Source organism: Hyalella azteca, unplaced genomic scaffold, assembly GCF_000764305.2.
Source record: "Hyalella azteca isolate HAZT.00-mixed unplaced genomic scaffold, Hazt_2.0.2 contig5402, whole genome shotgun sequence".
Classification (NCBI taxonomy): domain Eukaryota; kingdom Metazoa; phylum Arthropoda; class Malacostraca; order Amphipoda; family Hyalellidae; genus Hyalella; species Hyalella azteca.
The window spans coordinates 245,409-262,444 of record NW_025935594.1 but is presented as its reverse complement, the minus strand read 5'-3'; the positions used below and the strand labels follow the sequence as shown (position 1 = coordinate 262,444).

The 17,036-nt window shown below is 41.0% G+C and overlaps 1 protein-coding gene across 1 annotated transcript in view; it reads right to left on the bottom strand.

Moving 5' to 3' along the window:
* Positions 1 to 5,536: 5,536 nt before the first annotated feature.
* The window catches only part of LOC108675380, a 12,662-nt gene continuing 1,162 nt past the window's right edge, over positions 5,537 to 17,036 (bottom strand). Inside the window, exons 2-9 of the mRNA XM_018163385.2 lie at positions 16,457 to 16,626; positions 15,671 to 15,787; positions 12,095 to 12,250; positions 11,623 to 11,781; positions 8,959 to 9,063; positions 8,494 to 8,583; positions 7,820 to 7,954; positions 5,537 to 7,621 (exon numbers count right to left, since the gene is read on the bottom strand). Of these exons, the coding sequence (XP_018018874.1) occupies positions 7,430 to 7,621; positions 7,820 to 7,954; positions 8,494 to 8,583; positions 8,959 to 9,063; positions 11,623 to 11,781; positions 12,095 to 12,250; positions 15,671 to 15,787; positions 16,457 to 16,626 (1,124 nt within the window). The 3' untranslated portion in view covers positions 5,537 to 7,429. The remainder of the gene's footprint in view (positions 7,622 to 7,819; positions 7,955 to 8,493; positions 8,584 to 8,958; positions 9,064 to 11,622; positions 11,782 to 12,094; positions 12,251 to 15,670; positions 15,788 to 16,456; positions 16,627 to 17,036) is intronic.

Genomic DNA, 17,036 nt, shown 5'->3' with positions numbered 1-17,036 from the left:
TGTTCATAACTAGTCCTGTTTATTTCGATATAATGTTAGGTCTTGTTTAGGTTTTATGTCTGTCTTTGAATTTTGACTTTTAAAGTGATTTTATTCATTTTTAGTTTAGTCGAACTGATGATGGAGCTGGACTTCGAAACGTTTTCAATATCGATATGGTGAATTTTCTTGGCGTTTTCTTTGCTTTTAAATTCCTTATCGACTTTAATTTCTCAAAGATAACTTGCAATGAAAAAGAATTTTCTAATCCATACAAAACTTGCAAAATTATTTTCTCAATATGAGCGTATAAAATTATGCGACTATACGACACCAGGCTGCTAATGGTCGCCACACAAGGAGACTCTTAATTAATTCTGACTGATGAACCGTCGCTACCAGGCAGGTCTGTCGCTCACTTGTTATACACAAATGTCTTTCTGGTTCTGAAAATTGACATTGTCCGCTGAATCTCTCCTAAAGAGAATTCAACGTAAGAAACTCCTCGATTAAGCATGGTTATAACAAAAATATAGCAAATATATGGTATGTCGAAAGTATTTTACGTGATTTGGGACTCGTGATATTTGATCTGATTAGCTGCGCGTGTACGGAAAAAACCTGAAATGTTATTATGAAATGCACTTCACGGAAACAAGCTGCACAAGAACTGAAATGAAATAATTATGTCTGACCTGTCATCGAGTATGGCGACGGCGTGCGTGACGATGATGAGGAGCAAGACGAGTCTTGTTCTGCCCTCCGACACGAAGTGACGAACAAGTGACGTCATTGGACGAATCTTATGGTCACTGCATGCCACAAACTGCAACACACTTTTGGCTTCGCGTCTACGCCGCAATTCGACCTCTGAATTGTTCTTATTCTTCACACCCGAAACATAAAATCTTGTGAACGAGTTCCCTCGAACGTCCTCGTATGCGATTCTTGAGCGTCGGAATTTTATACGTCAACAATAACAGACATAAAGTTTTCCATCAAAATTACACAACAGTTAAAATCAATTATTATTATTACGATTGGACTAAATGAAGTTACCCTATATTAAGCACATATATTATATTGTCTATTTACTTACTATTTACTACTCCACACAACTCTTGACAACAAAGATTACAACCAAGATCACAGGTAATTTATTTTTGATTAATTTTGTACGATAGTCATTGGTAGTTTTGTACGGCGCGCGAGAACGGCTACAGACACAACCTCATCAACATCCTATAAATGAAGCAAGTTTATATAACTGATTATATAACTGATATCCTTGCGTTGAAGAGAGCAAAGTCCGACTTGGTGGCTGCTGCACATAGAACTGTTCACCGAACACGCGCTCTCGTTGTCCAGCGAGTAACGCGATCCACGCCGCGCCATCAGGGGGAGGAACGAGCGTGCCAGCCTACGCCCCCACACGGCCGCTGCTGGTTATGCAGACCTGGCGGTGGTACTGGGACTGGGACTGAGCCATCATGATGGTACAGACGCTTGGTACTGGGACTGGTACTGAGCCATCATGATGGTACAGACACTTGGTACTGGGACTGGGCCCTCATGATGGAACTGACACTTGGTACTGGGACTGGGCCCTCATGATGGCACAGGCGCTTGGTACTGGGACTGGGCCCTCATGATGGCACAGGCGCTTGGTACTGGGACTGGGACTGGTACTGGGCCCTCATGATGGAACTGGCACTTGGTACTGGGACTGGGCCCTCATGATGGCACAGACGCTTGGTACTGGCCTCATGATGGCACAGGCGCTTGGTACTGGGACTAGGCCCTCATGATGGCACAGGCACTTGGTACTGGGACTAGGCCCTCATGATGACACAGGCACTTGACATTGGTGATAGTCCTGGCACTCAAACTTCATGGTAGAGGAGGGACTTGGCAATGAAGATAGTGCGATGATTTTACACAATCGAAAGGTTGCTAATGAAATTAGTGTTCAAGAAACCTTTCATTTTTAATTACATTTTAAAAGCTTCAGAGGCTTAACTGATGCTTAAATGCATCAATAACGCTTCAAATGCTTCAATTGAGCTACGAATGCCTCGATAAAGCTTCAAATGCTTCAATAAAGCTTCAAATGCTGCAATAACGCTTAAATTATTCAGCAAATTTTCAAATGCTTCAATAAAACTTCATATGCTTCAAAAAAGCTTCAAATGGTTCAGTTAAGCTTCGAATGCTTCAATAAAGATTTAAATGTTTCAATGAGGCTTCAAATGCTCTAATAAAGTTTCAAATGCTTCAATAAAGCTTTAAATGTTTCAAATGTTTCAATAAAGCTTTAAATGTTTCAATAAGGCTTCAAATTCTTCAATAAAGCCAAAAATGCTTAAATAAAGCTTAAAATGCTCCAATAAAGCTTCATATGCTCCAATAAAGCTGCAAATGCTTCAATGAAGCTTTAAATGTTCCAATAAACCTGCAAATGCTCCAATGAAGCTTCAAATTTTTCGATAAAGCTTCAAATGCTTCAATAAAGCTCCAAATGCTTCAATAAAGCTTAAAATGTTCCAATGAAGTTTTAAATGCTTTAATAAAGCTTCAAATGCTCCAATGAAGCTGCATATGCTTCATTGAAGCTTCAAATGCTTCAATAAAGCTCCAAATGCTTCAATAAAGCTCCAAATGCTTCAATAAAGCTTCAAATGCTTCAATAAAGCTCCAAATGCTTCAATAAAGCTCCAAATGCTTCAATAAAGCTCCAAATGCTTCAATAAAGCTCCAAATGCTTCAATAAAGCTCCAAATGCTTCAATAATTCTTCAGATGCTCTAATAAAGCTTCATATGCTCCGTTAAAACTTCAAATCTTTCAATGAAGCTTCAAACGCTGCAATAAAGCACCAAATGCTGAAATGAAGCTTCAGATACTTCAATAAAGCTTAAAATGCTTCAATAAAGGTTAAAATGCTTCAATAAAGCTTAAAATGCTTCAAAGAACTTCAAATGCTGCAGTGAAGCTTTAAATGCTTCAATGCGGCTTCAAATGCTTCATTTCTCACAAAGAGTCTATACTATGGCCGCTCGGTTATTAAAAGGGAAATCCAGCACAGCCTCCCCCTCCTTTCGTTCTAATATGTCCCTATTGTGGAGGTCCCACTCTCAAAGTTGGGAGCCAGCCCGGTTATCATCTTCCAAGTGTACAGTATGATATACCTCTCACATTCTCCTCTCCAGTGAGCGCAGTTCCAGTTGTTTCAACCTACCCCAGTAGCTCAGCTCCCTCATACCACTGATACTGGAATTCAAGGTCCACTGGACTGACTCCACTTTCCCCACCGCACCCGCCATGAACGGCACCCAATGCTGGCAGCAGTACCCAAGACTTGGAAGCACGAGGGCTCTGAATTAAGAGTGTGACCATTGGCACTGAATTTCTCGTTCGAAATGTCTGCTAGATCCATCATATCCGTTATCTACCTCGCGAAACTATTTCCTCGATGTGGTCATGAAACGTGGCTTCGGTATTCATCAAACTTCGAGATGTCGAACAAGTTTCTTATTCTACTACTACTCACATCGCTACTGAGCATCGGATGGCACATAAAATGTTGTGTGCCATCCGATGCTCAGTAGCGATGTGGCATCCCTGTACGTGTCTGTGCCGAGTCTATATCTCATTACTTCGAACTTGGTGCCATTGCATTGCACATTATTCAACAGGGCTTAATTAATCGTAGATTGTCGACGAGTCATCCTGTAACCTCTCGCTTTACAGGTCATCAGTGATCCTCATCATTACCCTTGTATTGTCCGCAAATGACGATGTAGATGCATGGGTCCGCTCCGAGTCGATGTCGGCGATGTGGATGAGGAAAATCGTTCCAAGCACCGAGCCCTGTGGCACTCCGCTCTTCACCATCGCTTCTCTGGATTTCGAATTTCAATGGCGACAGCTTGTACTCGGAAGTTGTTGATCCACCCTAACAGGCTTCCTCCTGCCCCCAATAACCTCAGCTTTTTGAATAGCACCCATAGTCAACTATGTCAAAAGCTTTTGCAACGTCCAGGCATGCTACGTCAACACCAGCTCCCTCTTCCAGTTGGGCTACAATTAAGGGGGTGATGGAGTTACAATAACTGCGACAAACAGGAATGATTTCGCCGAAAACCAGTTCAGGCGGCGGCTGAACGGCCGGCGGCTTCCATATACTGGACAAGCCTCCTGGCCGCTACCTTCTCAAAAGCCATTATCATCTGCAAGGTCAAGGTCACAGGTCCATCACAACAAACGCCTGGCCTTCCATCACAACAAACGCCTTGCTTTACTTTGGTGTCAGTCATCTGATCAGTCAGCTGATGTTTCAGTCATGTTACTGATTGGCACCTTCAACGATAACAAGCCATCACGTTCCAAGTAGTGATGTGAAGCTAGGTTATGAGACACCTAATCTGTGTAAAGAGATTTCTATAGCGCGCAGCAATTAATTTAACGCGTAGTTGCGTAACAAGCAGCAACTTATTGTTGTATAACGTTATACGCAGCGATATAATGCGCAGTCGCGTAACACGCAGCAATATAACGCACTATTACGTAACACTGACGTCGTTGTTCCAGAGATTTTCAAATCAGCTCAAATTACATCTCTATTGAAAAATCTCAGCAATTTGTATATTCCATTGCGTTAGACGTGGGAACTCTTCTTCTGCGCCATCGTTGGTCACTTGCGACGTACCACAGGGATCAGTCATCAGTCCGATCCTCTTCTGTTATATACTGTCGACGTGATGCACATAATTGATTCACGTAGTTTAAATCCGCACATCTTCGTTAAGTGATTGAAAACTACCCAATCAAAGTGCTCCCGAAGTTCGTTTGAACCAGACGCCACGATAACTGCTTCTTAGCATAACAATGAGCTACATAACGCGCAGTCGCTTAACACGCAGTCATACAACACGCAGTCACGCAACACGCTGTCTCGTAACACGCAGTCATGTAAACGTAGACACGCAACACGCAGTCTCGTAACACGCAGTCATACAACATACAGTCCACGCAACAAGCTGTCTCGTAACACGCAGTCTTGTAAACGTAGACACGTAACACGCAGTCTCGTAACACGCAGTCATGTAAACGTAGACACGCAACACGCAGTCACGTAACTGTAGCTCGCGTCTGGCTAAGCTCAGCAGCCCTTCAGCGACGGCAGCTCCCGCGCGCCACGCACGAATGGCGTAGAGAATTTCAGGACGAACGGGCCGTTCTCGTAAAATATCTCGTGTCTAAAATTAATTTTAGATGTTGAGAATTAAGTTAAAATGTCCAGAACTAATATCGTTCAATATTCGCTCTCTATGGTTGAGGCTACGCTGCCACCGACGTCGGCCTGGAGGGAAATAAAGAACAAGTATTCTCTCATTTCTCTTAAAACGTAAACAAATAAAGAGCAAGTTTTCTCTCATTTCTCTTAAAACGTGAACAAATAAAGAGCAAGTCTAATCTCATTTCTCTTAAAACGTAAACAAATAAAGAGCCAGTCTTCTCTCATTTCTCTTAAAACGTAAACAAATAAAGAGCCAGTCTTCTCTCATTTCTCTTAAAACGTAAACAAATAAAGAGCAAGTCTTCTCTCATTTCTCTTAAAACGTAAACAAATAGAGCAAGTCTTCTCTCATATCTCTTAAAGCGTAAACAAATAAAGAGCAAGTCTTCTCTCATTTCTCTTAAAACGTAAACAAATAAAGCGCAAGTCTTCTCTCATTTCTCTTAATACGGAAACAAGTAAAAAGCAAGTCTTCTCTCATTTCTCTTTAAACGTAAACAAATTACAATTGGGAGCAGTGAGAGCACCAAACTGTTCTTAAATGGTTGTCCCCTTTAATCTACAAACTATAGAGAGCGCAGGTAACTTTACTAACTAATAATGGCAACTTTATTATCTTTACTCACTTACACAGCAACATAGTTACCTTTAGTTACTAACAACGACCAAACTATTAATTCAATAAGTTAAAGCAACAACACTGTCATTCTGATAAAATATCTGCAACAACACTTTATTCCTTTTTAACAGCAGCAGCAATGTTTTATTTGCTAACAACATTAACACAGTATTCTCGCTAACTGAACAGCGCGTTATCTGTGCCCAGAAATATACAGACAACATCTGTATTTGGTAATTAAATGTCTTGCTTGTCTGTAGAGCTGATGTACTAAACATCATTAACTAAATATTCATGAAGTAATGACAATAATCATTGATGGAAGACATTCCATTTGGCGTAACATATATAGTGATATCACGGGCTTATTACCCGAAACGAAGCGTTCACTACGACCCCTAAGGTGCTATTAATAATATTATTGTCCATTGAGAATCATATTTTCTCATAGAAATACTTTTACGCTCACAAAAAGGCGCAAGTCTAATTTTGCTACACATTACGGCAACATTCTAAGACGTAATTCTAAAGTTTTCCTTCATCATAGGGAGAAAATAGGTAGTAAGTTTTTATGCACATAATCTGCTAATAATTATCTTATTATCAAACAATTGTATCACATATCGCTCATAATACTGATAAAAAGTTCCTTGACTAATATTCATTACCTTGAAACATTACCCCAGAAAACACTGCAGTTGATTGCAGACGCAGTGACCAAATTTCGAGCCATAAATTTCGGAAATTTAAATGAAGGTTCGCCAGTATCTCTCCTTAGAGCTCAAATTAAGTAAATCTTATTTCTGAAAAATATTAGAGTTACTTCAGTGAGGGTTCATAATGGCAGCTGATGGCACACAATAATCCTTTCACTGGCGGGTCGTCACCAGAATGCTAATATGCAGAAAATTTAGCTTCAAAATTTATTTATTTCATGTGCCCATTTTCCTCTACATTCTACTTTGCATGGTAATTTCGATTTTTTAGATCAATTTCGATTTGCAGTTACCCGATAAAAATAACACCCTTATAATTTCATTGAAAATGAAGCAATTAACCAGCCCGAATTCGCTACAGGCTCATCACCATCAATCTTGCTGAAGCAACAAGCCATTGGTCGACAAGCTCGAATATCTAAAGCTTGAACTAGTCTCAATTTCTGTTTCCAGAATAGCACTGAAGCCGTTCTTGCGGTGAATCTATCAACTCACGCACTTCTGTCATTGCAGTGAAGTGGAGAACCGGTGCCACCTCTTGCTCTTTTCCACACTATCCCAGTGGCACTGCAGCAGCAGCTGCAGCGTAGCAGTCAACTCCAGCAATTTAAGTCTGCAGTGTAGCAGTCAACTCCAGCACTTTAAGTCTTGCACTGGTGGTCGTCAACTCCAGCACTTCAAGTCTTGCATTGTGGCAGTCAACTCCAGCACTTCAAGTCTTGCATTGTGGCAGTCAACTCCAGCACCTCAAGTCTTGCATTGTGGCAGTCAACTCCAGCACTTCAAGTCTTGCATTGTGGCAGTCAACTCCAGCACTTCAAGTCTTGGCAGCAAGGCAGTTAGCGTCAAGCAGGAAGTCGCTGCAGGGATTCATCATTCCTGGCGCTCGGTTTGATTTGACTGTAGCTCCACGAACCGTTCGACAGCAGCGACAGATGAACATGTACAGCTGGTGGATGTAGGGCTCTCGAGGCTGGCTGTAGCCTTGCTTCAGTTTGTTAATTGAGATCTGCAAAGTAGATTACGGAAAGGTTCATGTATCGCTTAGCCAAGTGCACAAAGGTTTCGAGAAGAATGTTGATTTTTTTAAATCTACAAATTATAGAGCAAATAACGGAGTTGCCTGGTGTAGCCTCAATAACAAATAACGGTGTTGTCTCAAAGCAGATCAAGTAGTATGTAAGGTAAGGATGGCACGCGGCGTTACCTGGAGATCAACGCCGAGCCCAATAAAAATTAAGTTAATGATGGCCAAGAGGGCGATGATGATGTCAAGGAAGCCATCCGAGTCCTGAAGCTGATCCTTAAGGTGGTCAGGACACGACTCGTCAGGGTAGAGCTTCTGTGGCGGCAATAGTTTGTATCTTTATTCTCCTACATGAATGTACAATTAATTTTATATCTTAAATTATCTTTCACAAATTATTCATTCGTATCAAGTGGAGCGATATAAACAATAATCAATACTAACTAAAATAAAATCAGGAAAGAGATAAGGGATTTCAAATCAGGAATTTATTGAACAACATCTCCCCCCAGGAGCTGAATATCTGTATGATGAATAATGATTATCGTGCCGCCGCTTTGGCCACCAGAGTATCCTAATGAATTATACACTAGATTCGCTGTGGCGGTTTTGTAATCAAATGAAAAACCTAAATGAAAAGCGAATTTCAAATCAGAGATATGTCTCTAATATATCTCTGATTTGAATATATATCATATAATATATCTCTGATTACCTGTAATATATATATCATTATGTTTATTCACAATGAATGAGATTTAACAGGAGAGAGTTGAACAGAATCTCAATTAATTATATTATTGCAGCTCAATAATTTTAAGGAAGCCGTGCCCTGTGTCGGCCTCGGGTCCCACCGGCAGCGGTCCGTCCTCGCACTCAACGCGCGTGAAGTCTGCGACGAACTGAAATACGTTGAGCTTGCCATCAATCTTCCTCAGCTCCGTCTGCTCACAACGGCAATTACATCAGATTTTTGTACATGTGCATGTCTGCGCTAATTATGGGAATGATATCAGGCAAAAAAAATAATAATGCGCCGTAAAATAACTGCGAATCAAACCTTGTCCATCAGGTGAAACAATTATTACTAGATTACTAACTACTATTAACTATTACTATTACTATTAACTAGATTGCTAGAACAACTTCATATATTTTAAGTGTTTGCGCTTAGAAACAGCGAATCAATTTCGAATGAAATCGAACTTTTTCATTACCTTTTTAATTACATTCCTTAGTATTATATCTTTTGATGGCCGTCATTCTTCTGTAATAGTGTGACTAACAATAGACAATTAGTTATCAACACCAATGCTTACATCAATGATGTAGAATTGACAGCCACAGATGAGCGGGTTGCCCTTGACGCTGATTTTGAGATCTCGGCTCCGGCTCAGGTAGCTGTTGAACGCATCGCCTAAGAGCTGTGCAGGAGACAACAGGGTGAGGCTGATGTGGGGGTATGGGAAGATGTGATGATGTGATGCTTTGTCTGGTAGAGGTTGAGGCTGATATGGGGATGGGGGAAGATGGGATGATGTGATGCTTTGTCTGGTGGAGGGTGAGGCTGGGATGTGGGGTCCTGGTGGGGATAGGTTAAGATGGGATGATGTGATACTTTGTCTGGTGGAGGGTGAGGCTGGGATGTGGGGTCCTGGTGGGGATAGGTTAAGATGGGATGATGTGATACTTTGTCTGGTAGAGGGTGAGGCTGGGATGTGGGGATGGGGGAAGATGGGATGATGTGATGCTTTGTCTGGTAGAGGGTGAGGCTGGGGTGTGGGGATGGGGGAAGATGGGATGCTTTGTCTGGTATAGGGTTAGGCTGGGATGTGGGGATGGGGGAAGATGGGATGATGTGATGCTTTGTCTGGTGGAGGGTGAGGCTGGGATGTGGGGTTACGTGAACTAATTACTGGTCTGAAAGTATGCATAATTTTTTCTGGGACTGGAGGCTAGTTTGTAATGAGAGCTGCTTCAAATTGAAGACTGTTTTTGTCATCAAATTCTACCATCTTGCCACCAAGCAAAATAGTAGATAGCATTTAGCGTATTTTAACATCCTGCAACCAAGCAAAGTGGTAGATAGCATGTAGAAAATTCCACCATCCTGCCACCAAGCAAAATAGTAGATAGCATGTAGCGTATTTTAACATCCTGCCACCAAGCAAAGTGGTATATAGCACGTAGCGTATTCTACCATCCTGCCACCAAGCAAAATAGTAGATAGCATGTAGCGTATTTTAACATCCTGCAACCAAGCAAAGTGGTAGATAAGATAGCATGTAGAAAATTCTACCATCCTGCCACCAAGCAAAATAGTAGATAGCATGTAGCGTATTTTAACATCCTGCCACCAAGCAAAGTGGTAGATAGCACGTAGCGTATTCTACCATCCTGCCACCAAGCAAATTAGTAGATAGCATGTAGCGTATTCTACAATCCTGCCACCAAGCAAATTTGTAGATAGCATGTAGTAAATTCTACCGTCCTGCCACCTAGCAAATTAGTAGATAGAATGTAGCGTATTCTACCATCATGCCACCAGGCAAAATAGTAGATAGCATGTAGCGTATTCTACAATCCTGCCACCAAGCAGAATAGTAGATAGCATGTAGCGTATTCTACCATCATGCCACCAAGCAAAATAGTAGATAGCATGTAGCGTATTCTACCATCCTGCCCCCAAGCAAAATAGTAGATAGCATGTAGCAAATTCTACCATCCTGACACCAAGCAAATTGGTGGATAGCATGTAGAAAATTCTACCATCCTGCCACCAAGCAAAATAGTAGATAGCATGTAGCAAATTCTACCGTCCTGCCACCTAGCAAATTAGTAGATAGAATGTTGCGTATTCTACCATCATGCCACCAAGCAGAATAGTAGATAGCATGTAGCGTATTCTACAATCCTGCCACCAAGCAGAATAGTAGATAGCATGTAGCGTATTCTACAATCCTGCCACCAAGCAAAATAGTAGATAGCATATAGCAAATTCAAACAAAGACTGCAGACAACGAAGAGATATAAAATGATTCCCTCATCTGTCCAAGACGAGGCTCCATAATTAAGTTTCTTCAGGTGGCTGACTTTCATTACAATTAATTTATCATAGATATCCATGGCTAAGGTTTATTTCAAAAATTAAATACTATTAAACAGTTCACTCACGAGCCAGTAAGAACTAAAACGTATTAATTAACTACGGTGAATAAATTTAGCAAGTATGCAGGATTTAATTAGTTAAATATTAAAGTATGAAATCTTTGATCGTTTTTAACAGCTTCGATTTTTTGTGAAGAGCCTTCGCATTCACCCAAACATAATTATAATAAGAGAAGCGACCCAATCAGAATTATAATAAGAGAAGGTACCCAAACAGAATTATAATAAGAGAAGCCACACAAACAGAATTATAACAAGAGAAGCCACCCAAAGAAAACTATTCAAAAGCAAAGTAACAGCAATCAAGTTAATGCCAATAACAATATAGTTTCTGACATGAATAAAATGGTAACGGTTTGATACAAATAATGACGTGAACGTTTGCAATGTCGGAATCAACTGCGCGTTTACTGTATTGCTTGGGAGCCATCGTGAACATCGTGGCAGCAATTTAAACACTGCATGGCAGAGTGGCACAGTGGTTAAAGTTCAGAGTACTAAGATTGGTGCAGAGAGGGGCGGGCTCGATCACAGCTCTGTGCGCCAGTTTCTGGTCAGAATCGGCAAGGAGGCCGGGCGGTTAAGCAAAGAAAATTTGAAGCAGTGAGTTGCGAATGTGAGTTCGCAAAACGAGTTCAAGACCGCAACATGCCGTGGATGTTCTGCAATGTTAAGAATCGGCGACAGGCCTACGGCCTAATAAACGCTGAAACTGATATATTAAATTATATTATCGTGTCGTCAAATAATCTTAGAACTATGCAAAGAGGCCAAAACTTGAAATAATTGCTAGAAGTAGTACGGGAGATGCTGACATGTTCGATGGAGTTGTTGTCGAGGGAGATGTACTTGATGTTGGACTTGTGCTGAGGCTGGATCTCTGGCACGGAAGTCAGTTTGTTGCCGTTCAGGTTAATAATCTTCAGGTAAGGCATGTCGGCGGCTTGTTTCATCAGAGTCTCTCCAGTCACCAGCTGCAACAAATGTTCGCATGATGAAAATAAATTATGATGAGCGATTTTATTGACCTAGTACGTTTGTATTGTCTATTTATAACCAAATTACTGTTTTAGTTTCCATTAAATGCTTTATTTTACATTAAATGCTTTTAGATTTTACGTCAGTACAATATCTGGAATGAGTGAATTCGGCTATTCATTCTTCTTACTTAAGTACGCTTCTTTTTTGCATTTTTTCTCTATCAATAATAATTAATGTATTTTCAACTACATGTACGTGCAACAACTTGTAGCTTCTTTTGAAATCAAATTTGATATATAATTGGACCTGGTTGCCCTCGAAAGAGAGGATATCCGCGTTGCGGGGCAAGTTGCGAGGGATGTCGTCGTCGGTGAGGTTGCGTTTCGAGCAGTCGACCGTGGACTGGATGACCAGAGTCTGCTTGCGCATACCGAGGTAGGACGGACACACCGCTTCTCCATCCTGAACAAATGTAAAGGAGAGCTCGAGGTATAGTTAGGAGACAGGTACCGAGGTAGGACGGACACACCGCTACTCCATCCTGAACAAATGTAAAAAAGAGCTACAGGTATAGTTAGGAGACAGGTACCGATGTGGGACGGACACACCGCTCCTCCATCCTGAACAAATGTAAAGAAGATCATCTTAGAATATTTCAAGTTCAAAGCGTATGAGCTGCGTCTGTATGGGATCTCTGAAAAAGTCGAGCGCATCTCTGCATTACAAACACAAAGACTGCGAGTCTAGATCACTTTTATTCCTAGGTACTTGGCGACAAGGAGAATACTCAGTTGGGTATATGAATTTGGTGCTTCTTTTCACTTGAAGAATTTTGAACTATATTAGCTCCTTCCCACACTATTGTTCTGTATTTCTCGGTGTTAATGTTGTTCAACTTAAAAAGGCTTCTTTGTTTGACCTCAAGTCCAAGAAGAGATGAAGGATACTAATTTTGAGGGGCTACTTTCATCAAAGGTGAGTATATCGAATTGCACACTCATGTCTTTCGAATTTATTCGTTTCATACGTTTTTTAAATTTTTGTTAGTTTTAGGGGTTGTAATTCATGCTTTATGCTCAGATAAATTTTTTTCTCATACTACGAGGCCCTATCAAAAGCCAATAAATTAGAAATTAACGAAGAAAACTATGTGTGAATTTCAATGCAGCGTACCCGAGCTATCAAGAATAACTAGAGCGTATTTGTGCCCCAGACCAAAAGTTTATTCATGTAAAGTTAAGAGATGCGCATCAATGTAGGACGCATCCTTACTCTCCATCCTGAACAAATGTAAAGAAGTATAGTTAGGAGACAGGTACCGAGTAGGACGGACACACCGCTACTCCATCCTGAACAAATGTAAAGAAGAGCTCGGGTATACTTAGGAGATGCGAACCGAGGTAGGACGGACACACCGCTACTCCTTCCTGAACAAATGTAAAGAAGTATAGTTAGGAGACAGGTACCGAGGTAGGACGGACACACCGCTACTCCATCCTGAACAAATGTAAAGAAGAGCTCGGGGTATAGTTAGAAGATGCGTCCCGAGTTAGGACGGACACACCGCTCCTCCTTCCTGAACAAATGTAAAGAAAAGCTCGAGGTATAGTTAGGAGATGGGTACCGAGGTAAGACGGACACACCGTTCCTCCATCCTGAACAAATGTAGAGAAGAGCACTAGGTATAGTTAGGAGATGGGTACCGAGGTAGGACGGACACACCGCTACTCCTTCCTGAACAAATGTAAAGAAGAGCTCGGGGTATAGTTAGGAGATGGGTACCGAGGTAGGACGGGCACACCGCTTCTCCATCCTGAACAAAGGTAAAGAAGAGCTCGAGGTATAGTTAGGAGACAGGTACCGATGTGGGACGGACACACCGCTTCTCCATCCTGAACAAATGTAAAGAAGAGCAACAGGTATAGTTAGGAGACAGGTACGGCGGCGGGACGGAGGTATGACTAGGTATTAGTTGCATACCAGAGACTAGGTATGAGTTATTTTTGAGTTACAAAAATATTTTGCTTCATTTTTAAATTATTAATAAATTATTAAAGTAACTGAGTATTAAAGTAACTGCTTGAGCATAATTTCGAATGCAGTAAAATTTATCGCAATAGAAATATTCATTTACCAAGTATCGGCATTTTTACACTTGACAGTTAGTTCTTACTAACCACAAACAACTTTTTTCTACCTGATCTTGGGGCGCTGAAGTTGAATTTCATGTCTGTTTTTGATCATCTTTTCCAGCCTTTTGAGCGCATTTACTCATTTACGAAAAAAGGCGCTATCATGCTCGCCATGTCCGTCCGTCCGTCTGTCTGTCCGTCTGTCTGTCCGTCTGTCTGTCTGTCTGTCTGTCTGTCTGTCCGTCTGTCTGTCCATCTGTCTGTCCTTCCGTGACTTCACGTTTTCGTCGACGAGAAAATGCGCTCTTTGTCACTCACTGCATTGAGTACTGAGTTACATTTTTCCTATAAACGGTCTGTCAGCTTTGTGTGTAACTCACAGACCACGGCAAAGGTATCGGAAGAGTAACGAGTAACGCTTCTCTCCTCAGGGAAGATTAAAGAGTAACACTCCTCTCTTCAAGGATGAGTAATGAATATCGCTCCTCTCCTTAGTGAAGAGTATTGAGTAACGCTCCATTACTCAACGAAAGGGTAATGAGTAGCACTCCCCTCCTCAGACCAGAGTAATGAGTAACGCCCGCGCCCTTCGTTCATCTAGAACAAATATGCTAATTTTCTCGTCGCTCTCTTTCGTCCATCTTAACATAACAATGTGGAGATTATCTTAGAATATTTCAAGTTCAAAGCATACGAGTTGTGTCTGTATGGAATCATTGAAGCATCTGGGCTGCATCCCTGCATTACAAACACAAAGACTGAGAGTCTAGATCACTTTTGTTCCTGGATACTTGGCGGCAAGAGGAATCTTCAGTTGGGTGTGAATTTGGTGCTTCTTTTCAGAATTTTTACTTATAGATTTTTATATTTTATGTTTATATATATTTTTATATAGATTATAGATTATATTAAGATTTGAAATGCCTAGCTCCTTATCGAACCCGGTGGAAGTCTAGTAGCTTCTTCAAACTATCGCCAGTCATGAAAAGATCCGGTCAAATGATACGAGTTTAGATCTATGAACAAGGCACGAAAAGGAAAGAATCGGCGACAGGCCACATCAGGCCTACGCTTCAGCGCCGACATCACTATGTTATGTTATGTTATGTTATAGTAGACCATTCCCACACTCTTGTACTGTGTTTTCCGGCCTTATTGTTGCTAAACTTAAAAAGGCTCCTTTGTTGGAACTCAGGTCCGAAAAGAGACGAAGGATTCTAATGTTGAGGAGCTACTTTCATTAAAGGAGAGTATGTCGAATTGTACAATCGTGTCTTTCAAATATATTCGTTTCATGCGTTTTTTACATTTTATCAATTTCAGGGGTTGTAATTCTTGATTTATGCACGTATAATTTTTGTTTCTCATACCACGAAGCCATATAAAAGCCAGTAAACCAGAAATTACCGAGGAGAACTAGGAGTGAATTTTAATTGAACGCACCTGAGCTATCTAAATACCTAGAGCGCATTTGTACCTCAGACCAAAAGTTTATTCATGTGAAGTTAAGAGATGCGCATCAATGTAGGACGCATCCTTACCATATACATATTCGTGTATCTTTAGGATGCGTGTCCGAACTATATATCATCCTAACTATATATATTCATGTATAGTTAGGATGCGAATCCTAACTATACATCATCCTAACTATACATATTCATGTATAACTAACTATACATATTCATGTATAGATAGGATGCGTATGTAAAGTTGCAAGCCTATGAAATGTTTGCTTGCCCGGGCTGACCTCGTAAGAGACAGTATCCGTGCTACTGGGCAGGTTTTGTTTCGTGCTGTCCACGGTCACGTTGACGAGCGCTTGCATGTAGGTACACTGACACGGCGCACACGCAGTCTCTCCTTCCTGTACAAATGCAACATGGATAGTATAGTTATAGATAGTTTGTTGAGTAGAATAAATCAGTCTCAATGAGCGTTGATACTGTGCTCATGGAATACCGACAATTATCTCTGTAATCGAGAAATAGCGAGTGCAGATAGCTTTAACTCGGCCACAATGGCCATTAAACATTTGCGATATATGTACATGCGACACAAAATTTGCTCAACGCATAGAACCAATAAAATCTGTTATTACAATGAAACTGGCGTCTCTAATTAATATTTAGAAAGAATTGTTTAAATATAGTTGTCAATACATCATCTCATCGTGTTAGAAAAAAATTTCTATCATTTCAGTGCTAGGATCGACACCCCCCAAAAAATATTGACTGATATGTCCGAAGCCAACGGATGATCGATGCTAATAATTTCGATCCCATGCTTTACTTCAGCGATTCAAATGATGGAAATTATCTATAATTCCATAGCACACTAAATTGGTCCTCATAAAGGCTTCCCTTAGAATTATTTCTTAGTTTCTAGGTCACAAAACTTCCTTCCCGCCCTATAAAAGGTCAATGGCACCGTAAGTGGAGGAGAAAATATCGTTGCCCTATGAATCTTATTAATGGCAAGTGCCCAAATTAACCGCAAATGTATTTAATTTTATAAGAGCATAAAATGTACTCACCATGCACGCCTTCTGATAGTTGAGTCCCGTGTTGAAGTGGTTGTCCGTATTACTGCAGGCCTCCGTCACGTTCTTGCAGGTTAGAGTTGTCTGATTGATGACTCGGTGATGCGAGTCGGGCCACTGTAGCAACCAGTCCCAGTCGTCCCACGAGCAGTCCCAGTCTGGGCCTGGGAAGCGAGCGCGATTTGAGCGACAATTGACAACTGCAACGATTTATGTAGTTTAAAACAATACGAAAGAGTACAGATGAATAAATTACTTGAAATCAAGTTCTGAAAAATATCAAGTCAATGGCTAACGGTCGTCGACAATATAAAAATTGAAATTGATATCTCTGGTCTATAAGTATTCCAGATATTGAGTCCAGAACAGTATTCCAGATATTGAGGAGCGCCCAGTCGGCTCGAAGTTAACATGTTTTGAAATACACGAAGAAGAGGTTCTCAAGCGCCTGGTAGCTCAAAATCCCAACAAGTCATGTGGACCAGACGGCTTCCATCCCAGATTGCTCAAAGAATTAGCATCCGTTCTGGCCGGCCCATTGACAGTATTCTTTCAAAAAACCTTGAACGAAGGA